The 25,128-nt window shown below is 39.7% G+C and overlaps 2 protein-coding genes across 2 annotated transcripts; both read left to right on the forward strand.

The window, feature by feature from the left end:
* The first annotated feature begins 5,414 nt into the window (after positions 1 to 5,414).
* On the forward strand, positions 5,415 to 5,897 carry LOC104114519 (uncharacterized). Its single transcript, XM_009624985.1, has one exon. It carries the CDS (start codon positions 5,415 to 5,417, stop codon positions 5,895 to 5,897), a length of 483 nt encoding a protein of 160 aa, XP_009623280.1.
* Positions 5,898 to 17,485: 11,588 nt separating this feature from the next.
* Positions 17,486 to 18,762, forward strand: LOC104114514 (zinc finger protein 3). Its single transcript, XM_009624973.4, has one exon. The coding sequence runs from the start codon at positions 17,728 to 17,730 to the stop codon at positions 18,535 to 18,537; it is 810 nt and encodes a 269-aa protein (XP_009623268.1). The 5' UTR covers positions 17,486 to 17,727; the 3' UTR covers positions 18,538 to 18,762.
* Positions 18,763 to 25,128: the final 6,366 nt, after the last annotated feature.

Here is a 25,128-nt window from a genome sequence, read left to right on the forward strand (position 1 = left end):
AGTGATGTATGTTTCATCGAGATATGATGCTTATCTCTAAAGAGGATTTACTTAATTAACGTTTAAATATGATCATGTTATGTTGTTTCATGTATTAATGATATTTCATCTGGCCAGTGCCTCTGCCTAGGACAGCACTAACTCCTTTGCATTTGGGGCCCTTTTTCTCCATCTGCTTCCAATCTAATTGTCGGCCATTTGTCTTCTCTCCAAACTGCATCAAGACAATTTCCATACCAAGCAATATATATTGATTTTAGATATTTCCTCTCCAAAATTGTAAATAGAGGAGATATAATTCAAATTATTTAGAGGTTTGGTATTTTCACGTCCCACATCACTTGAGAAAATATGTTTGGGGCCTTCTTATAATATTTATAGAAATCATTGGTTCATAAGCTAGTTTTTACAGTTAAATTAGATTTAAAATCCGATCTTATACAATCGTTATTTTTTTCGAGTATAAACTATATTGTCATGAGTTTTGTTTTTTAGCAGTTTTTGGTTATAGTATTTTGATTAAACTGATACAGTTTAGATTCTGATGTGTATGCATATAATATGTATATTGATCTCGTGAAAGCCAAATAGCCATCGCAAGCCAAATGGATAATTATTGATTAATAGTTGCGTGTAGTATGACACGAGAAAGCAAAAGTTTTATTTTTTTGGGTGTGTGAGTGTGTTGTGGGGAGGGGGAGGGGGGGAGTAAATAGTTTCTAGCTGAATATACTAAAATACAAAGCAATAATAATTATCTTAAAATAAAAAGAGTCCTAAGAAAAAGATGTTTAGACATTGACAACCGTACTGTGAATAGATTCCTAAGCTTCACAATCCCATTTGATGTCATCTCAGTTGTGGAGTAATACCTAACAATACTAAGGCTTTGTTTGGTATGACAGTAAAACATTTTTTTATTTTTTATTGTTTTGTTGTACAAAATAGTTTGAAAAATATTTTCCTAGATATCACATTTTCTTGAAATTAGAGGAAATTGACTTCCCTAGAAAAAGTTAGAAAAACATTTTCCAAAAACTTCATCTGCCTTCACATCTAACCCCAAACCCCTCCAACTTTAATTTTCTGTTTTTTTTTCGTTTTTCTACGCCACCCCCACCCCCCACACATTTTTTTTTTTTTGTATTTTCAATTTTCTGTTTTTTCGTTTGTCTGAACCACCCACCTCATCCACCCCCTCACCCCCCCAATTTTTTATTTTATTTTCAGTTATGGGTTTTTCATTTTTCAGTTTACAGGTTCAAAATTTTTCGAGTTCCAAAGTTATAAGTTCGGAGGTTTATGTGTTTGGAAGTTTGCGGGTTTAGAAATTATAGAGTTTACGGGTTTGAAAGTTTAGCGGTTCAGAAGTTTATGAAATTTATGGGTTCGGGAGGTTGTTGGTTCGAAAGTAATTTATGAATACTCTTGAGAAGTTGTTTTCCTTAATTTGCGTACCAATATTTTCCAAGAAAAAAATATTTTCCGTTATATCAAATACACCCTAAATCATAATTTCATATCCTCTTATCATTCTTTAATATGCATGCACATAATTATCTATATGTCAAACGCCATGAAATAAGCAAATAGTAAGAGTACTTGCCTTAAGGTGAATGCAGGTGTGGTAAAAGGGCTCAAATGGCACTATTGTTCTTGAATTTAAGTTTTATGGTACACAATCAAATCATGTACAAAATAATTAAAGTAAATATTTATAATAAAAATTAATTAGTTAGTACATGATAAAACTAGGTAACTAATATACTATCGCATTTTAAATTATAATGATAGTGTAAAAATAAAAATTGTACTCTAAGATCCTTCTTAAAATTGTAGCAACCACCAACTACGAGCGAGGAGAAAAGGTGATGACTTATAATGATGTAATACTACTTTTTCTCTAAAAATTTAAAAGATATGGTACTATTCATCATTTTGTATCTTTTTAAATTTCTATATCTAGAGGAGTTGGAAATACTAATTAGAATCGACTTACTTTCTTCTTTTGATCAATCAAATAAATAACTTTTGGGTATTAGCTTCTTTTGGTAACATTCGAAAAGGATGTACATCCATTTCCCTTTTTTTCCCTTCCCCAGAGAGGTACATGGAATATATAACTTTCCATTAGATAAAGTTAGTGACAACCATGGATATTCCTTATGTTGCATAAATGTTTTCCAAATTCAGATATTTGTATGTATGAAATACATGAATGCATCACTTGTAATTAGGGGTGACAAAATGGTTCAAAAAAAATAATTATCTACCCATATTATCCATTAAAAAATGGGTTGACTAATGACTTTTTAAAAACGAGTCAAATATGGATAAGAACCATATTATTTACTTAAAAAATGGATAACCAATGGGTGTAACATTTACATTTGTAAAGCCTCAAATTGAGGTTCCTAAAGTTTGGGAGACTAAGAATTCTCCCAAAATTGATCTTATTCAAGAAGTCATATCCATATTATCCGTTGGTTAACCCATTTTTTATCCGTATTAAAATATGGGTCGGGTCGGATAATTTATCCGCTTTTTTGCATTACTAATTTTCGACCCGCTCATATCCGACATGACCCGCCCGTTTGCCACCCTGGAGCTTGTAGCAAAATGTACTTTTAATAAGTTTCAAAAAACATAGGCCATAATGGTGCATTGTTTATTAGTATTCATAATTAAAATTAGCACAACAATACTTGTGTTTGTGTGTTTAATATCTGAGACTACTCTTTTTGAATAATGGAATTTGATGAACAATTATCTGTTTGCATCGATGAAAGCAGTTTCACTTGCAAATGTAGGTCTCTTTTGTCCAAATTAATAAAGTGGCCAAACTCCATGCTGTGCTTCTTTGTTTTATTTGGAAAACGTTTGGCCCACTGCTTTCTCATTATTGATTACTATTATGTGACTGTATTATAAAGATATTGCCGGTGATAATTGCTAATTAATTCACACTTTAAGGCATCAAAAAGCTTATTGTATAGGGGCGAAACGGAGCGAGAGACGTGACGGTAAGGAACCAGAGTCGAAGCAAAGAATCCCTCGAGCCAGGGTCCGTGCAAAACGCCTGTCCTCGAGAATATCAGGACCATGAGCCTTGGTTCGAATCTCAAAGGTCTTGGAGAGCATTACCAGATAATCGAGCACAACCGTGATATCAGTGACCAGCCGGATGTCACGGTGTGAATCTCGGCACGTATCGGCAAAGGACCGTAGATTAGTTAAACAGAAGATTTTTACCTTTTATGGAATTGTACATAGGGTAAAACTCTCATACTATATAAATGGGAGTCTAATTATTCATTAGGGACATTGTAACATACACATTAAGGTAATATACTTTTATTTTCTCTATTATTCAAAGTTCTTACCTTTGTTCACCAAATCATCAGTAATGTGAATCCGAGATCGAAGGCAGGCATTTCATTAAGCTGTTACTAAGTCCGGGATCACTCCTCTTGATTAGTTTGACAATTTATTACGTCCTTTATTTGTTTAAACTAACACAATTTATCGTTTGTATTGAATTAATCTATGTATCCTTAAAACCACTTACAAATTTAATTATTATCCGTTTTTTAAGGTAAACAGTTTGGCGCCCACCATGGGGCTAAGGATAATAGTGGCAATTTGATACAAATTTCTATAATACACTCTATTTTACACTTGTTCTTTGAGCTTTTAATTTCAGGTCAGATTAAAAATGCCGAACTCCCAATCTGTCCATTTGAACGTGGATGTTGAGTCTGGCCACCATGGCGAAAACAATAACATGGTACCTAGCAACGAGGTGCCCCCTGCTGACCCTAATGAAGTCCCAGTCGCTAATCCGATCGATGCTAACTCACACATGGCTATCGAAGCAAACTTGCCTACTGACCCCGAAAACAACATTCGCGGGGAGCCCAGTCGATAGCCCGGAGTACACATGACGGCGAAGGTGACAGGATCAACTTGCGCGTGATCTTTGAAATATTACTAGCTCAACAGGCAGCGATAGCCTAGTTGCAGAACCAAAGCCGAGCCCCCAACAGAGTTGAGCCTGAATCGTCCCGGGAAAACGCCCAAAGAAATGAACCGGCCATAGAAAGGCCGGGTGAAGCAGAACCCGGGACCAACCCAGAGATAATAAAGATGCTTGAGGAACTGAAAAAATGGATGGAATCAGGAGAAAAGAAAATCGAAGCCAACGACAAAAAAGTGGAGACCTATAACTCCAAGGTCGACCAATTCCCGGGAGCACCACCGAAACTGAAGGGCCTGAATTCCAAAAAATTTCACCAAAAGCCTTTCCCTCTGAGCGCAGCTCTGAAGCCGATCCCAAAGAAGTTCTGTATGCCCGAAATTTTGAAGTATAATGGGACAACTGATCCCAACGAATATGTGACCTCTTATACGTGCGCCATCAAAGGAAATGACTTGGAAGATGATGAAATCGAATCCGTTCTGCTGAAAAAGTTTGGAGAGACCTTATCGAAATGAGCTATGATATGGTATCACAACTTACTCCCTAATTCGATTGACTCGTTTTCTGTGCTTGCAGATGCCTTTGTAAAAGCGCACACACGGAACCATCAAGGTCGAGACCAGAAAATCAGACCCTTTCAAGGTAAAGCAAAGAGATAACAAGATGTTTAGGGAATTCATATCGAGGTTTCAAATGGAACGGATGGACCTGCCTCCGATCGCAGATGATTGAGCCGTTCAAGCCTTCACCCAAGGACTCAATCCCCGAAACTCATTGACTTCACAGCAGTTGAAGCAAAATCTGATAGAATACCCGGCAGTAACTTGGGCCAACGTCCATAACCGGTACCAATCAAAAATCAAGGTCGAAGATGATCAACTCAGGGCCTCTGTCAGAGCCAAAAGAGATATTGATCGAGAACCAAGATCGAATAGAGACCGGTATCAACCATACAATGGAGATCGAAGAGGTAATGTGTCCAGACGCAACAATGCGATAAGTGAAAGAAGGAGCGACCGATGTAAGAATAACCGGGGACTCGTGAGCAAAAGCGGTTTTGACAGACCCATCGGGTCTAAGAAAGCACCAAGGTTATCAGAGTACAACTTCAACTTCGACGTTTTCGCAATCGTATCAGCCATCGGACCTATCAAAGATACTAAGTGGCCTCGACCATTACAATCTGATCCTGCCCAAAGGGACCCCCAACCTAATGTGTAAATATCATGGCACTCACTGCCATAGAACTGAAGACTGTCGACAACAGAGAGAGGAAGTAGCCCGGTTATTCAACAACAGATACCTCCGAGAGTTTCTGAGTGATCGAGCCAAAAATCACTTCTGGAATGAGGACTCCAACAAGCAGATCAAGCAAGAGGAACCTCAGCACATCATTAACATGTTCATTAGTGGGGTTGACGTCCCCTAGGGGCCGATGTTAAAGCGCACTAAAGTGTCCATTACAAGAGAAAAAGGGACTCGAGATTATGTACCAGAGGGAACTGTATCTTTTAATGATGAGGATGTTGAAGGCATCGTGCAACCACACAACAATGCACTGGTAATATCTGTATTCATAAACAAATCTCGAGTTAATCGTGTGCTAATTGATCCAGGTAGCTCAGCTAATATCATCAGATTGAGGGTAGTGGAACAACTGGGTCTGCAAGACCAAATTATGCCTGCAGTCCGAGTTTTAAACGGGTTTAACATGGCCTGTGAGACCACTAAAGGGGAGATAACCCTACCGGTAAACACTGCTGGAACCGTCCAGAAAGCAAAGTTCTACGTGATCAAAGGAGATATGAGATACAATGCTATGTTCGGGAGGCCTTGGATTTACGACATGAGGGAAGTACCCTCGACACTACATCAGGCGTTGAAATTCCCCACACCGGGAGGGATCAAAACAGTTTAAGGAGAGCAACCGGCTGTAAAACAGATGTTCGCGGTCGATGAGATGGTCCCGATATCTACACTATCAACATCGAAGAACCCGAGTACGGTCACCAAGGAATAAACTAAATAACAATCACCGACACCGGCCCCGACTGAACCATAAAAGCAGGGGCCGGGCGAGGAGGACGATTACGGAGTCCCTAGGTCTTTCATAGCCCCTGACGATTACGATGCCACCAAGTCAACGGTTGAGGAGCTGGAGCAAATCATATTGATCGAGCACCAGCCCGATCGAAAGGTATACCTTGGCAGATGGCTTACTCCCGGCCTCAGGAAAAAACTCATTGAATTTCTTATAACTAACATGGATTGTATCGCTTGGTCCTATCTTGACATGACAAGGATCCCCTCGGAAATAACTACTCATAAGTTGAGCTTAGATCTGAAGTTTCACCCGGTTAAACAGAAGTGGACGCCTCTGTCCGAAATCAAGCACGCTTTCATCAAAGATGAGGTATCCGAACTCTTTAAAATAGGTTCCATTCGGGAAGTTAAGTACCCGTACTGGTTAGCAAACGTAGTGGCAGTGCCTAAAAAGGGAAATAAATTAAGAATGTGTGTAGACTACAAAGACTTGAACAAGGCATGCCCTAAGGACTCTTTTCTTTTGCCTAAAATCGATCACATGATCGATGCAACGGTCGACCACGAGATACTCAACTTTCTCGACGCCTATTCCGGGTACAACCAGATCCGGATGGATCCGGGCGAGCAGGAAAAGACTTCCTTCATTACTAAATATGACACCTATTGTTATAACGTAATGCCATTCGGACTAAAAAAAATGCTGGTGCCACTTACCAACGCCTAGTAAATCAGATGTTTGAAGAGCAAATAGGAAAATCAATGGAAGTTTACATTGACGACATGTTAGTTAAGTCTCTACGAGTAGAGGACCATTTGAAACATTTGCAGGAAACCTTCAACATACTGAAGAAATACAATATGAAGCTGAACCCGGAGAAATGCGCATTCGAAGTCGGGTCCGGGAAGTTCCTTGGATTCATGGTGTCCAACCGGGGAATCGAGATCAATCCCGATAAGATCAAGGCCATAGAATACATCACCATGGTGGACAATGTCAAGGCCGTTCAAAGACTAACCGGGTGCATAACTGCCTTGGGTCGATTCATTGCAAGGTCCTCCGATAAGAGTCATTTGTTCTTCTTGTTATTGAAGAAGAAGAATGATTTCTCGTGGACTCCGGAGTGCCATCAAGCTTTGGAAGAACTCAAACGATTCCTTTCGAGGCCGCTTTTACTTCATACTCCAAAGGCAGACGAGCAGTTGTACCTATACTTGGCGGTATCTGAGATAACGGTGAGTGGTGTCTTAGTTCGGGAATAAGAAGGTATGCAATTACCTATACATTATGTTAGCAGGACTCTAGGCGAGGCCGAAATGAGGTATCCTCACTTAGAGAAATTGGCGCTCGCTTTGCTATGCGCCTCCAGGAAGTTAAAGCCATATTTTCAATGCCATCCCATATGTGTCGTGACTACTTACTCATTAAGGAACATAATGCACAAACCCGATCTCTCGGGATGATTTGCCAAATGGGCCGTGGAAATTAGTGGGTACGATATTGAATACCGACCCAAACCGCAATCAAGTCTCAAATTTTGGCAGACTTCGTGGCCGATTCACGCCGGCCTTAATACTTGAAGTCGAAAAGGAATTGTTGTTAACCTCGAGAACTTCCTCGGGGATCTGGACCCTCTTTACGGACGGTACTTCGAACGCAAAAGGGTTCGGACTCGGCATCATGTTGAAGCCGCCCATGGGTAATGTAATTAGGCAATCTATTAGAACTGTGAAATTGACTAACAATGAGGCTAAGTATGAGGCCATGATTGCAGGTCTCGAACTGGTTAAAAGCCCGGGGGGTGAGGTGATCGAAGCCAAATGTGATTCCCTCCTTGTGGTGAATCAAGTCAATAAGGCGTTCGAAGTGAAAGAGGAGCAAATGCAAAGATACCTGGATAAGCTACATGTAACACTATATCGGTTCAAGGAGTGGACCCTACAACATATACCCTGAGATCAAAACAACGAAGCCGATACTCTAGCTAACTTGGGGTCGTCGGTTGATGATGGTGAGTTCAACTAGGGAATGGTCGTACAACTCATAAAATCGGTAGTGGAAGAAGGCCACACCGAGATAAACTCGACAAGCTTAACTTGGGGCTGGAGAAACAAGTATATAGATTACCTCAAGACCGAGAAGCTGCCCTCGAATCCTAAAGAATCGAGAGCTTTGCGCACGAAATCGGCCAAGTTCAGCCTGTCTAAGGATAACACCCTATTGAGAAGAGCGTTCAATGGCCCACTCGCCTTATGTCTGGGACCGGGAGACACCGAATATGTTTTGAGGAAAGTTCACGAAGTCACATGCGGGAACCACTCGAAGGCCGAATCATTGATTCGTAAGATAATCAGAGCAGACTTTTACTGGATCGACATGGAGAAAGATGCGAAGGAGTTCGTATGAAAATGCGACGGTTATCAGAGGCACGCATCGATGATCCACCAGTCGGGGGAGCTACTGCATCGGTCTTGTCATCATGGCCATTCATGAAATGGGGAATGGACATTGTCGGTCCCCTTCCATGGGCACCTGGTAAGGCTCAATTTATATTATTTATGACTAACTATTTTTCTAAATGGGTTGAAGCTCAGGCATTCGAGAAAGTCAGAGAAAAAGAAGTCATTGATTTTATATGGGACCACATAATATGTCGGTTCGGAATACCGGCCGAGATCGTATATGACAATGAGAAATAGTTCATCGGTAATAAGGTAAGCAAATTTTTCGAGGACCATAAGATCAAAAGGATCTTGTCAATACCCTATCACCCTAGTGAGAACGGGCATGCGGAGTATACAAACAAGACCATACTCCAAAACCTTAAGAAGAGATTGATCGATGCCAAAGGAAAATGGAAGAAAATTTTTGCCCGAAGTCATGTGGGCATACCGTACGACTTCAAAGTCTAGTACCGGGGCCACCCTATTTTTGTTGGTCTACAGTGCCAAATAGCTAATACCAGTCGAGGTAGGAGAATCGAGTTTCAGGTTTTGATATACGACCGAAGAGTCAAACGGTGAGACCATGAGTACGAGCCTGGAACTATTGGATGAAAGGCGCGAGGCCGCCCTCGTTCGGTCGGTATCCCAGAAATAACGAATCGAAAGGTATTACAACCAGAGAGCCAATCTCCGACACTTTAATATCGGGGGCTTATTGTTAAGAAATGTGATACTGAACACTCGGAACCCGAACGAAGAGAAACTGGGACCGAATTGGGAAGGTCCATATCGAATTATCGATATTACCGGTAAAGGTTCATAAACTCAAAGCAGGGAACGGTGAACATCTACCGAACAACTAGAACATAACCCACCTAAAATGATACTACTGCTAATGTATGACACCATTCATTCTTATTTATTTATTTATTTATTTATTATTACATATATTGTGAATTGGACTAACACTTGCAGGCAACATCCAAAGGAAGATGTAGTTGTTAGGCCTGAAAGCACGCGAAGATAATTACAGACGTCTCTGTACCGATCCGCAAGACTCTACTAAACCCGTTTATGACTCGTGAGACCTATGTAACCTAGTCTCTGATACCAACTTGTCACGACCCAAACTAACCCTGTCGTGTTGGCGCCTATCGTGGAACTAGGCAAGCCGACTCATTTCCAAAACAAACTGATATTTCATTTCAAAGATAATTTCAAGGCTATTTAACATAAAAACCTTCGTAAAGGAGTTCAAATCAAAATAAAAGTACGGAAAAAAAAATCCCGACATCGGGGTGTCACTAGTCATGAGCATCTACTACAATTTGCCTTACAATATCGAGACTAACAGAGTCTGAAAAATAGCTAAATACAACTAAAGGAAGATAAGAGGGAGAAGAGTAGGGCTGCGATTGCCAAGTAGCTACCTTGCTATCTCCGAGAAAATCTGCAACCGGAATAGTCAACAGTCGCTACCGTGTCCAGATACACCTGGATCTGCACACAAGGTGCAGGGAGTAATGTGAGTGCACCAACTCAGTAAGTAACAACAGTAAATAAAGACTGAGAAGTAGTGACGAGCAATAATGCAAGTAAAGTTCATATCATAAAATATTTAGTAAAATACAGCATGCTTTTAAAACCAGAGTTTGAATTAAATCATCTCTTTTAAATCCAGTCCCAGTAAAATCATTTAAAGACATCTTTCAACAGTTTTCAAACAAAGGCTCAATGCAAAGGTGAGCAAAATAATGAAATCATAATCAGCCCCTCGGGCAACATCACTCATATACAGCCCCTCGGGCAAACCTCACAATCACTCGTATACAGCCCCTCGGGCAGACCTCACCATCACTCATGCCTCCCAGTTACTCGGCACTCGCACTCAGTAGGTACCTGTGCTCACTGGGGGTATGTACAGACTCCGGAGGGGCTCCTTCAGTCCAAACACTATATCAAGCCAATCATGGCATAAATCAATGAGGCCCTCGGCCTATATCAAACATGTTGCGGCGTGCAGCCCGATCCCATAAATATCCTTACAAATCAGGACCTTGGCCTCACTCAGTCATAAACCTCTCCAGCCTCTCGGGCTCTCAGAAAAACAAAGTATTCAGCCCAAACAACATTTATATGATACATCAAAATAGAGTAATAGAGACTGAGTTATGCTGTAAATATGTATAAACATGACTGAGTATAGATTTTCAATCAAAAACAATGAGAGGATAGCAAGAAAAGACCTATAAGGGTCCAAACAACAATGGCATAAGGCCTAAACATGGCATCCAGCCTGATTTACAGAAATTCTTTCTAAAACACATAAGAATCATATAATTTCAACAAAATATTCAACTTTACAGTTGATACGAGACGTACCAAGTCACTATCCCCAATGGTGAACGCCCACACGCTCGTCACCTAGCATGTGCGCCACCTTAAAATAACAAAATGATACAAAATTTCGGGGTTTCATACCCTCAGGACCAGATTTACAATTGTTACTTACCTCAATCCGAGCAAATCTCTACTCCGCAATGCTCTTGTCCCTCGATCCGACCTCCAAACGTCCTGAATCTAGCCGCAAGCAATACAATAAGATCAATAGGCTAAAGGAATCAATTCCACAAGAAAAATACCAAATTATAGCCAAAAATCTGAAATCGACTCAAACCGGCCCCCGGGCCTACGTTTCGAAATCCGACAAAAGTCACAAAACTAGAAATCACATTCACTTACAAATCCATACATACAAAATTTATCAAAACATGACATCATTTGGTCCCCAAATCCTTAAATTAAACTCTCTAAAATCCCAAGCCCTAACCCCTTATTTCACTTCAAAAATCCTACTAACTAGTTGAGAAATCAACGGGAAAATACCATAGCTAATGATAATAGAACTCAAGCAACTTACCTCAGTGAATAACCTTGAATCCCCTTCAAAAATCCCCTTAAAAGCTCCAAAGTCCGAGTTTAAAATGGTGGAAATGAGAAAAATCACGAAGTCCTCAATTTATACATTCTGCCCAGCGAAGCCGCACCTGCGGTCTCTTTTTCCGCTTCTGCGACACCGCACTTGCGGAATTTCCATCGCAGGTGTGGAACTCACTTAAGATCCCAGGTTTCACATCTGCAGCCAACCTTTCGTGCTTGCGCTTGCGCACCTGCGCATAACTCTCCACATCTGCGAAGCCAGTCTTTTTCCTCCCTTCCACATCTGCGCCCCAGGTCTCGCACCTGCAGGCTCGCAGATGCGATAGCCTTCCCGCACCGGCGGTTCCAATCCACCTTAGCCTTGCCCGCACCTATGACTTCTCCAAGCGCTACTGTGCCCTTGCACATGCGGCTCCCCTTCCGCAGGTACGGAAATACCAGTACCAGTAGCTTTAGCTGCATTTTTCCAACTTAGAACAATCCGTTAACCACCCGGAATCACCCCGAGGCCCTTGGGACCTCAACCAACCATAACTACAAGTCATATATCAACATACAAACTTAGTCGAACCTTCGAAACACTCAAAACGATATCAAAACACCCAATTACACTCGGATTCAAGTCTAAGGACTTCTAAACTTCGGAATTCCACCAACGATGCCGAAACCCTCTAAACCACGTCCGAATGACCTCAAATTTTACACACAAGTCAAAAATAACACCACAAACCTATTCCAACTTCCGTAATTCCATTCTGACCCCGATATTAAATTTTCTATTGCCGACCAAAATCGCCAAATTTTCAACTTTCGCCAATTCAAGCCTAATTCTACCACGGACCTCCAAATCTCATTCTGGACGCTCTCCCGGGTTTAAAATCACCTAACGGAGCTAACAAGATCATCAAAATTCAAATCCGAGATCGTTTACACATAAGTCAATATCCGGTTGACCTTTCCAACTTAAGCTTCTACTTTAGAGACTAAGTGTCTCAATCCACTCCGAAATCACTTCGGACCCGAACCAACTAACCTGATATATCGTAATATAGCTGAAAAGCATAAAAAGAAGCAGAAATGGGAGAAACGGGGCTATAACTCTCGAAACGACCCATGATTCTAATAACGGGGCTTTATACCAACCCATGATTCTAATAAAATCATGTAAAATTATTTCAACTTCATTAAGTCATTGAAATCACTTTTGGCTCCTTAGGCCTAAACATAACAAAATTAGCTTTTACCTTTTCACCGGGAGTACTATACCGACACCGACATAATAAACAACTACTAGGTGATCAACCTAGCAATAAGTATTTGACCCTACTTGTCTGTACGGCTTCCCGTAGTGCCGTATGAGTCGACTTAACCTCATTACTTTAAGTAATGATCATTTTCCCTCTCAATGGGGGACTTTATCCCACAAACCTCGGCTTAGCCTTGGAATGTGTCCATACACCGGCACGTGTAGTTCTATAGTAACGAACTCAACATTCGAACCAATCTCGGTGGTCTCCACTAGTAACTCCCAAAATATTTGATATTTCAAAAATAGATTCATAGCATATTAGCCTCAAAGGATCTATTTTTAATCAAATCATTGCTCATGGCCAAACCAAACCATTTGAATAAAACAATCAAACATATGATTTTTTTCATGTTAAAGCCTTTAGCAATTTAATATCCATTTTTTAAAGATACAACGAGTGCTATCCATTAATCAAGTTTCAAAAGGAAATACTTTTCATAAAAATACATCTTCGGCACTCAAATATTTTATATTCTTTCCAATACTCAAGTTTGAATAAAACTTATAACATTTTCCTCAAGCATCGTTTGACATCGAATCTTTAGAAATAAAAATTTTCAATTGTAAAACAACAAAACTTTCTTTAAGCAATACAACTCCAAATGCATAGTGACATCCTTTTCGCTTATCCCCACAAGTATGGATGCACATTTACAAACTCACGTAACAACTCAAATATGATTTTAGAGAAAATCCGTCAAGAAGAGTAAGTATTAATCAACTTACCTCAAGTCCAAGCTTCAAAATAATTGTACGACGCTTCAATTCATTTATAACTCTCAAACGTCGCCAACAAGCCAATATCTACATTAGACATTCCAAGACATCAAAATGTATCCAAATATATGTCGATACCCTTTTAAGGTTCACAAGTTAACTATAAGTCTTCAACAAGCCCAATTCACCCATACATATCCCTTTTATCCTTAGTTGCTTCCATCATTGGCCTTTAAGCCTAATACATGTTATACGATTCAATACTTAATCATGATTAAGCTATTGAAGCACTAGGATCACCAATCATGTTAACAAGATTCAAAAATTCACTATTCATCTTCTTCTCCATTCAAGAACCCTAACTCACAATACCCATTTCAAGGACTAGCATAATTCTTCAACCAGTTGGTACTTTCTACTTCATAATACATTCCAAATACTTAATCCATAGATGTATTTAAGTGTAGGGTAGGGATTTTACCTCTTGTAGTTCAAACCCTAACTTGAACCCTTTTGAATGATTCTTGAAGATTAGAGGAATCCCTATGAATTTCAATCTATGTAGATATTAATACTATCATTAACTAGTGTTAATCCATTATAAAAATATCATAAAACTCACCTTTGATGTGTATTTGGGTTGGGGATGCTCCACCTTCTCTATAGAACCCAAAACCTAGCAAAAAATAAAATTTCTTACTCTCTCCCTGAATCCCCCTATTTTTATATAAAATAGCATGCGTAGGCAAAGTGCGTAGCCTACGCAGATTGGCTACGTAGGCCTATGTAGCCTACGCAACTTAAGTCCTCCCCCTCACTTCTATTCTGTTTTTGCCTATGCAACCTGCGTAGGCTACGCAAGAAGGCTACGCACGTCTGCTGGAATCCTTTCCTCCCTATTAGCTCAATCATTCAAATCTATGTCTTTAATCAAACAACTTGAGGACCTTAAATCCATCTTACCTTCATGCCTAAGTATTGTAATGATTCTATTACCCTCGTGTGGGTTTGCAAGCATTTCGAGGTCTCGCAAAATATTCTCTTAAGCTCGAGTTTGGCTTAATCTTGTTAGAAAAGTTTTCTGGGGTTTCACAACAACGTTCCGAAATTCTTAGCAACTTCGATCTATTTTAGAAATATAGCAAGTTGGACTAAATTTAGGAAGATTATCACGATTCTAGCTCATTTGAGCACATTATCAAACACTAGGTGGGCATTAATATATTTAAGCCCCTTTTGTGAAAGATTCCATCATTCCCCAACCCATTCTCTACCATTTTTAGCTCACAACCTTCCCACATACTTCAAGGATACATGCATGCAAGACAACAACCCTCACACCCAAGAATTGTCTTTCTAATTATCCCCCTTTTTAGAAGATTTTCGAAATTAAGAGTTAGGGCATAGATTCTTACCTTTAGGATGAAGACCTAGGGTGCTTCTCTTGATAATCTTAAAAGGTTTATGCAAGAATTGAAGAGTAATTTGATGAAGATCACTTCCTTCTCTAGGACTCTCTCACTCACTCTAAAGGTATCAAAAATAAGCTCAAAATGGTCTATGGGATGTGTTTTAACAGAATAGGGTCGGATTTAAAAATCCCAAAAATGAAGCTCCGGAACAGGTTTTGCGGTCGCATATGCGACCGCATCATGATTATACGATCCGCGAAATGACCGCGAAACTTGGGTGCCAAAACTGGAAAGGAACTGACCAAGTCTGCGGTCACTATGCGGCACGCAGACCTGTTTTGTAGTCGTATAATACACCGTAGAACGGTTCTACGGTCGCATAGTGCACCGCAGAACCTCCCTCCGAAAAATCCCAAAGCGGGATATGCGCAAGAGTGCGGCCCATAAAATGGTTATGCGGTCGCATAATTGGCCGCAAAAATGACATTAAAAATGGCCCAAAAAACTGCTCCATTCTGCGATCCGTAGAGTGGTTCTGCGGTCACAGAACGGACCGCAGAAATGCCTACTTCTGCCCAATATTTTTCTTCAACTCCCCATCGCAATGTTCAATCCAAAAAGTCCGAATTTTACTATTATTAACCTCTACGCCTACTTCGACATCACGGAATCCAGGTTTTTAGGGAAAAAATTTATGAGGCCTTACAGGCAGGGTCCCGGCAAAGCGCTTGCCCTCGGGAGTATCGGGACCATTACCCCTTGTTCGAATCCTAGAGGCCTCATAGAGTATTACCAGATAATCGAGTACAATCGTGATATCTGTGACCATCCGGATGTCACAGCGTGAATCTCGGCACGTATCGGCAGAGGACTGGTGATTAGTTAAACAGAAGATTTTTACCTTTTATGGAATTGTACTTAGGGTAAAACTCCCCTACTATATAAAGAGGGGTCTGATTATTCATTAGAGACATTGTAACACGCACATCAAGGCAATATACTCTTATTTTCTTTGTTTTTCAAAGTTCTTACTTTTGTTCATCAAATCATCAGTAACGCGAGCCCGAGATTGAAGGTAGACATTTCATTAAGTTGTCATTAAGTTCGGGATCACTCCTCTTGATTGGTTTGACAATTTATTATGTCCTTTATTTGTTTAAACTAACGCAATTTATCGTTTGTATTGAATTAATCCACGTATCCTTAAAATCACTTATAAATTTAATTGTTATCCATTTTTTAGGGTAAACATTTATATTTAACTAATCACAAGACCCTGACACATCAAAATTACTAGTGCCTGTTTCCTTTCTCGATTTGGCCAATATTTTACAAATTACCGTAAGTAATATTTTCCCTCCAGAAAGTAAATTACCACGGATATATTGACTACTTGAAATGAGAATGTCCTTTTGCAGGAACAAAGATTTGTAGTTCTCAGTTAGAAAAAGTAAACTAGCTAGTGTTGAAAAAGTTGGGGAAACAAGCTTTAACTTCCTTGCCTTTCCTACTCTGATCTAGCTACCCATGAATCAAAATTTTTAGATCGTGTTTCTTCAACTAGCTTAGAGCCAACATAATTTAATCTGTTCGCCTCTCAAAGTTTATATTGGGCATCACTATTAATAAAAAAATTTAGTAACCATCTTGATGACGTCATCCTTTAGTATAGCTTTGTTTAAAATAACTATTTGTGATCCTCATTGTTTAGAACAAACAAGCGTTGTATTTAAGGCTCAACATTTTTCTCCTAGAGCAAATCAGCTTATGGTTACTTATATTCTTCTTTCCCTTCCATTTTCAGAAAAATAAAGTACTAATTGCAAAAACATGGATTCAGTTTGTAGTCGGAATCATATGTGCTAATTAATGTAATGGAGTAACAGCGCACTACCCCGTTTGGAGCTGTTCTTAAATACTGCGTACTCAGTGTTTTTTCACAATAAATAAACATTAAGTAGTATTACCGTTCACTATTGATTATTTTGAAAAAGTTTAAAAAAGACACGCTAAATTAAATGCTACCTCATGCTTGCGCCAAAAAGTTTAATTTGAATCTTTGAATTAGGAATATATGTAACTGATGTATAAAATATGCGTGATATATGTTGATTCATTAAAGCATATCCTTCTTTAACAATGACTGGCTCTGAAAAATATAATCAATGCCTATAATACAACTCTGAGGTGGACTATAATACTTACTTGATGTCTAAGGAGAAGTGTATTTAAAATTGGAGTAATAAATACTGGATTTTATTCTGTTAAAAATAAATGAAAGATTTTTCACCTTTAATCCTCTCGGTAAAAACTTATCTGCATCCGGTAAGGCACAATGTGTCTCAGCAATTCAGCATACACTTATATTAAATCATACATTACTGCACATTCTTGCCTCAATTTATCTTTTTTTTCAATGCCTCAATTTAATCATTTTTTACCTATGGTAGTATAATTTGATGCAAATACCGGAAAGGGTAAATACTTATCCCCCATCCACCCTTCTCTTTTTTATGGTTTGCTCATTGCACGTTTAATTTACTAGCTAGTCCGGAATATAATTTTTAAAACTGAGAAATATATATGCTAGCAGAAGAGGTTGAGACACGCTGTTTTCTTCACTAGTTTCCATCAAAATAACACATGCATATCTCTCTCTCTATATAATTATTATTACTAAAATTCCCATTGGAGTATCTTTTTATTTTACTATAATAAGCTATTGTAACTGTAATGCCTCCTTCCTTACATAGTACCATAGCATTAAATTCTCAATCAATAAACATTTATTAGTACTTCTTTTCTTGCTATTAAACCCAATAATCATCACGCACAAAGTGCAAGTCCTAGTCCCACTTTCCCCTTTACCTTGTTGAATTCATATGAAGTTTCCCACATCAGATAATTCATGTACTTCTCTCAAAGTTGCAGCACCATTTCTGTCCCCAACTACTGTCCTCTCCAATTTCCCAAATAAGTTGCTGTCCCAACAGAAAATGGAAAGTCAATCAACAGAAGAATTGTCACAAAATCAAACAATAGATGATCAAGAAAACAATGATCTTATTCTGGATCTAAGTCTTTGTAATACTGACCACGGGTCCAAATCCAATATTCAGACAAGTTCATCGGATCCTAATTCTCGAGGTAATAATATTAACGAAACTGAGCCTCGGGTATTTTCTTGCAACTATTGTCAAAGAAAATTTTACAGTTCTCAAGCACTTGGCGGCCATCAAAACGCACATAAACGAGAGAGAACAATGGCCAAAAGAGGTCAAAAAATTAGTTCAACAGCCGCTAATTTTGGTTACGATAAATATTCAAGTATGGCTTCACTTCCATTGCATGGCTCATTCAATAGATCTCTTGGAATTCAAGTCCACTCTATGATTCACAAGCCCAGTAGCCCATTTGGTGCACCCTTGTACGGACATCCCGGTTGGTCAATTCGACGGCCTATTGATCAGCAGCCGGCTATTGGTCGACTTGCTCCACCAGATTGTTATAATTACAACGGTGGAACATCATCAGTTGGTGGTGCTGCTAGATTTGATAACAATATTCAAAAGTTTCCTTCTGTGGTTGATGGTATTTCAGCATACAGATGGGATAGTGGTGGTGGTCCTCATATTTCCAAGAGTAATAATCAAGAAGAATTGAAGAAGCTTGACTTGTCTCTCAAACTCTAGGAGTCCTAGTAGTAGAATTTTAATTTGGTTTTTCTTACAATTTTTCGTCCTTTGTTTTATTCAGATTTTACTTTCTTTTTCAAGCTTCGTAATTACTTAGTAGCATATCTGGTCGGGTTAATTTAGGCCCACTGTAAATGTTCTTATGCGGCCGGCTGCAGTAGTAGTACTCTGCAGACGACTAGTTAATTCTTATGATGTGATGATTTGCGACATTTTGGTTTAGATCATGCTCAAATCTTGCCTTCAATGGTATATATGTTAAATAATTGAGTTCAAAGTTTACAAGTACAGGAAATGCATGTTTCACAACCCATACGAAGAAATTAACTGTACATTTGGCCTTGGAAATTTATTCTATCATATATCTGGAGGGAGCATCAAGCAACGGTCAAGTTGTCTCCGTGTGACCTTGTAGCCATGGAATCAGTCATTGATACTTGCGTCAAGGTAGGCTGTCTACATCACACCCCTTCCCGGAACCTATGTGAACACGAAATGCTCGGGCTGGCCTTCTATATATCTGTAATATCATGAGATCGATCTTGAATGTGACTAATATGTCACATGCCGACAAAAACTGTCTACATCACACCACTGATACTTGCGTCAAAGTAGGCTGTCTACATCACATTCCTTCTCGAAACCCGTGTGAACACGAAATGCTCGGGCTGGCCTTCTATATATCTGTAATATCATGAGATCTATCTTGAATGTGACGAATATGTCACATGCCTACAAAAATCCGTACTATTTGATGAATTAATAACAACTCCAAATAATCTCCCAGTTTCTATGGCTGAGATTTTATCCAAAATGGGCAGTGAACAGTTGATGAAATAGACTATCTATTGAAGGGTCTTTCTCATTGAGTTGGTGGAGGCATGTGGAAAGTAAAAGTTTTTGTAATGAACTCTTGTCCACGCTCACTTTGATATCTTTTCAAGTCTAATAAAACATCTTTAAGCTATTCAATCACATCATTATCGTCATATATGTTAATGCTGAAAAATCTTGATTTCTTACCTAAGAAATCTTTTAAACAGGAACACTCCACAATTAGGTGGGGCCAAATTAGACTTTATGATGGATTTAAAATTTAATCATGTCATTTTCTCAAAGTAAAATCCAACTCAAAGCAACAAACAAGAACAACTGACCTCCACTAATTAATTACAAGGCATGATGTGCATGTAAAGATAGTTATGATTAATGTTGAAGAAAAGACACTTGGCGCGTGCAAGAGAACATCCTAAATTGTCTATGTACGTGAAAGCCAACGAAATTAAAGGTTGTAGGGTTGGTGGGCATACTGAAATAATCAGAGTAAGTCAAGAAAATATTTTTCTCTGGTGTTTTTATGGCAGGAAAAACGACAAATAGTTTGAAAGCTTAAAAATGGACAACGTGGGCCAAATCTATGTATTTTCATTGCTTGCTTGATGGTACTTTCTTCCTGTCATTTTTTCCGCAGCTAATGAAAGCAATATGTACTACTTAGCAGCTCCTCAACCACCACAATTAAACTCATTTTGCTACTTAGATCCAAAGCATGAGCAAAAAGCCATATGTATTTGACATTCCAGCTATCAAATAAACAACCGCAAGACTGAAATGACAATGGCCTAAAAAAAGGATAGGACACGTGAGTTTTCACTCTCTACGGCTAGAATGGATTAGAATAGATATTTTCAAGAAACTATATTTCCGATTTTGTATCATATCCACCCTTGATATTACTAGGAGTATTATTTTGTGAACCTTCAATTAAGGATGTCTCTTAAGAAACTGCACTCATTAGAGCCTAACTGGAGACACATAGACAGTTAACTGCATTCTTATAACTTATCCCAATTTGCTTTCTTAAAACTGAAGTGCAAGTTAGTTATTGTTAAGTTCCGATAATGCCACTTGCACAGATGCAAGAGGAGTTGTCTATACAAAAATCCAAAGGTTAATTCTCTATAGCATATAACTTATAATAAAATTCACACTAAAACGCAGCAATACGTTGGACACGGCATGTCTTTGTTACATTTGGTGGTGACGTGAAAAATGCTTTATTCATTTGTGAGTCACTCATATTCCACATCCCGTACTTCTAGTAAGATTAATTAACACGGAATTTGCAAGTAATTCTTTGCTAACTATGCGTCAACGGTGAAGGAAATTGCTTTCCATCTTTACTCAGGATAAAAAAGATCATGTGATAAGAGGACAACATACCTACGTACCGAATGCTAAGAGGTCATTAAAAGAAAAGGTAGTACTAAATAATCAAAGGACATGAAGTATTAACAAGCAACCTGCAACTTAGACTTATGTCATTCTTTCTGAAAATGCCTTTTCCCCTGTTTGGTAGGTTAAGAAACTGTTGAAGAAAAAGGAAATCTCCATTTTCCCTTTCCATGTGCTTTTCAGGGAGAAACTGCCAGTTTATCTGAATGCTTAAATAATCTATAAGTTGGTTGTAGCCAGCACAAACCAGCCAATGTAGTATGACCCAGAAGAGATAACGCTACTAATTGTCTCAGATGTTGCTTTCCCTTTAAAAAGCAACTCTCACCCATGAAGATAACATTTAGACTAGGAAAGCAACAACGGTGAACAAATCAATTCAACCACTAATATAGCACAACCAAAAGATGTTTTCAGTCAAACTCACAGTTCCTCAAATTGCAATAAAAGTTTCACTTTTCAAGGGTTTGACCATTTTAAACCATTAAACTCAACATACAGTACAGGTGTAGGTAGTGGTAGAAAATTGATGTCCAGTACCTTGAGACTACGAGCAAAAAACAAGAACGTTACCAGGGCAATAATTGATCTAGACGACCAATCCCCTCTTCCCCATTACTGGATATAGCTTCTTAGACCATAAAAAAAAAAGTCTGTTGAATCAATGAATATATGTTATGTTTACCCGTAAAACGATACAGTTAAATTTATACGTGATTTCTAGACAAGTGAACTAATTTGATCCTGAAATAATATAATAATCGAAGAAATACACAACAATGATGAAATCAAAAAGCAAGAGAGTAAATTGTATAAAGCTTTGTATAGAATATAGTATATATTCTTGTCCGAAATTTTCGTGTCCTTTACAATGGTAACTGAACTCACTATTTATAGTTATGTCTAGGGAAAGATGTCATAGGATCGTGCCCTCCTTTACTGCCAATTATGAGGGTCATTGATGAAAATGTAACGGTGAATATAAATGCCAAATTCTCTGTAACGGACTGTTACTCTTAATGCTGCAGGATATTCCTTAGTAAATGCCGCCGGGCGCAGAGCATTTAATACACCTTCATGAACGTTATCCTTTCCGGTGACAAGCAGAGTGGCTGCGCTCGGTCCTCAGCCATCCCATCTCACATTCCACGTGTCCTCCTTTTAGTCAGCCACGTGTCATATCATATTTTACCCTATACAGATAGTTCCCTGCTTTCTGGTGACATAACTTTGTGTTATCGGAAAGTGGGTAGAAACACCTTTTTGGCGGGAATTACTATAACTCCCCCTGAAGGTCTCTAACAATTGATTAGACGTACATCTCTCTGCATTTAATGTCCCGAACACGCGTCATCCCATGATTCAGCACAGCTTTTGCCGATTATCAAGGTAATCATGGCCATGAATTTAGCCGCCAAAATTTTACTTATACGCAACTTTCTTTTCCTTTGCGTTTCACAATTGTTCGAGCTTCTGATTTGCATCCTTGTTTTCAATCCCTTTTCTAATTTTCTTCAAACACAACCTTTTCCATCTCCTTCTTCAATGGCTTCTTCCTTTAAATGTGCTGTTTTTTCAAAGAATAAGAACAAAACCGATGACTATGTTCCTCCAACAATGGGTTCCATCATCCCAAGAAGGCTTAGTACTTCGAAGGATTTTGAAGAGAAATTTTCTAGTGCTAACCCTCGTACATGGGCTGTTAGTAGGTACCCTTCTTCCATTCGTCCTTCCAGTATTCCCGTTGTGAAGGAGGACTGTCGCTGCAATAAGTTGGAAATCATTGCTCCTGATCTATCGGAGCGAGTGACCATTCCCAAGAAAGGTTTCAGATATTTTTTCACGTACCCATTTACTTTGGGTGCATTTTCTTTGAGTCGAGAGCTTGATTTCGTGATTGCAGAGTTTTGTCTTCGCTACCAGGTGTGGTTGGCACAGGTAAGTCCTTCAGTGTGGAGGACGATCGCCTGCCTTCGATGTTTGTGCCAAAAAACTGGAGAGGAGCTAACTTTAGCTCATTTGATGAATCTTTATTACCCCAAATCTTCTGCGGGGGAATGATAAACCTCTGCAAGCACGACCACCATGCTTTGTTGTCTAGCATGGATGATGTCAACAACCGTGGGTGGATGGAACGGTTCGTTACAGTTGCCACCAACGACATTATTCCGACAACGACTTCATCCTTTCCAGTTACTTGGAACCGCACTCGTAAGTTCCTTGTATAGTATTCCTTTCACTAGATATTCTTCTATGGCCGTATCTTCACCCAAAAATCATGGTAACTTTAATTTACCTTACTTCCATTTTTGTATATGAAGAACTTGGTTGAACTCTTCTGACTTGTTCACGAAATCAGGTCTACATGCAGGCTCTGTTGTTGTCCCCGAGGAGGACATTCTAGCTAATCATGTTGATGCAGCAAGGCTGCTTCAGGAAGCACTTACTCGAACATGTATCTCCGGGCCTGTTTCGGGTGCAAATACTTCTTTACGGAGTCCCTAGCCGGAGGATAAACAAACAAAGAGAAGATGTTCTTCCGCGGCCGGAGAGAAGAATAAAAGGGCAAAGATTGATGACCCCGAGTCTTCTCCGGTGGCGATGATGACCGGTCCTCCTTCCGGGCCGGTCGTAGACATTGTGATGATCGATGATGATAAAGAAGCTAGTGATGAGGGAGATTCTTTACATAGAAGGTGACGATCCTCATCATCTCAACAGGATGCTCAACCTGTTGAGATAGTTGCACCAACTGAAGACGACGTCTCAGCCCTTTGGGGAGAATCTGATTTAGTAGAATATGCCAACTCCCGCTTCCGGGCCCTAATTGCTGCAGTCGGTGCTGCGAGGCTGAGTACTGGGTCTTTGCCGTCTTTGGTTGGCGAACATCAAACAACCAGCACTGCATTGGATGTAGCTGCTTCTCACTCTTCAACCCCATCAGCTTCATCTCCACCTTCATCAATACCAGCAACTGCTATATCATTCCCATTTTCGTCCACTCTTCCACCAGCGGTTGCTACACCATCCCCTGTACCTGACCATGAAGAAGATGTTCCTCTTCCACAGTCCCCAGTTCATGGGAATTTGGGGCAAAATTATGCTGCCCCCTCTGAAGATCCACAAAGAAGGAGGAACATTACTCTTTCGGTCTCTGCCGGGTGCAACCTGATATCACGTCCGGTGGAGCTTGCTAATTATCTGAAGCCTTTGGCTTCAGGAAAAGACTGGAAAAATATTCAGACACTCACGGGCGAGTGTTTGTTGAACAATGCTATGCATAATGCTGCGGCGGTACGTTCCTTCATTCCTCTGTTATTTCTTCTACTTTTGAATGAATGTATTCTAAGTTTTACCTCTTCTTATTTTATAGGCCAACTTTCTTGCCTCTGAGGGCCTTCAAAGGTTGATTCGTGAGAAGGAAAAACTTACTTCTGAACGGGATCATCTTTTGGCGGAACGGGACCATACTGTTCTCCGTCTATCGGAACTGGAAACCAGAGCTACTGAGGCCGCTGTTTTAGAGGCTCATTTGCAGCAAAGCGAGCAAGTGATAACCCTCAGCCAAGAAATTGGGCCGCTGAGGGATAATTTTGATGAGGCCAATGCCAAATAAGCAGAAGTCCTAAAGGTTGTTCTTGCTGCAACCGACTGTGAGGCTGTCTCCGTTGAAAGAGTGATTAACTTGGAGGCAGCCTTGAACTCCAAAAGTGAAGAGCTTGCTGTTGTGGAGGCGAAACATGACCAGCTAGAAGAGAAGTACAGAAAAACTATCGAGAATAATATGCTCTTTAGTTCAACTGTCCGCGAGCTCGACGTTAGCCTCAAATCTGCTAGATCCGCCCGGGAAAACATTTCCGCCGAGGTTATTCAACTAAAAGAAGAACTTAAGCGCCGATCGGCTTCCCTCATTGTTGAAAAACCTTATTCCATGTATATCATGAGGAGGAAAACCTTGGAAAAGGCCAAAGCTGGTATCATTGATATTGATGCCGAAATTGCTAAGACCCGAGAGCTTGAGCTGGCTGCAAAAAATGGATTCCCGGCGCAGTCTGATGCTCCAGGTTCTTCTGATTCCGGTTATGAGTTTTTGGAAGATGAAGAAGGATCGGAAGGCGATGAGGCCAAAGACCAAACTGGGGAAAGCATTGAGCCACCGGCGGAACCACCTACTCTTCCCGGCAATGCGGATACTTCTCTTCCTCTTTGGTTCCGGAGGCGCTGTAGTTTAGCTTTTTCTTTCTTTTCCCATTTTGTACTTGTAACGTTTTGGCCCGTTCTTGTAAATAAAGACATATTTTCTTCTTTTTGTTCAAGTGCCGTTTGAGTCTTACTTTCGTTTGAATATCCATG

Source organism: Nicotiana tomentosiformis, chromosome 3 (genome assembly GCF_000390325.3).
Source record: "Nicotiana tomentosiformis chromosome 3, ASM39032v3, whole genome shotgun sequence".
NCBI classification, from domain to species: Eukaryota; Viridiplantae; Streptophyta; class Magnoliopsida; order Solanales; family Solanaceae; genus Nicotiana; species Nicotiana tomentosiformis.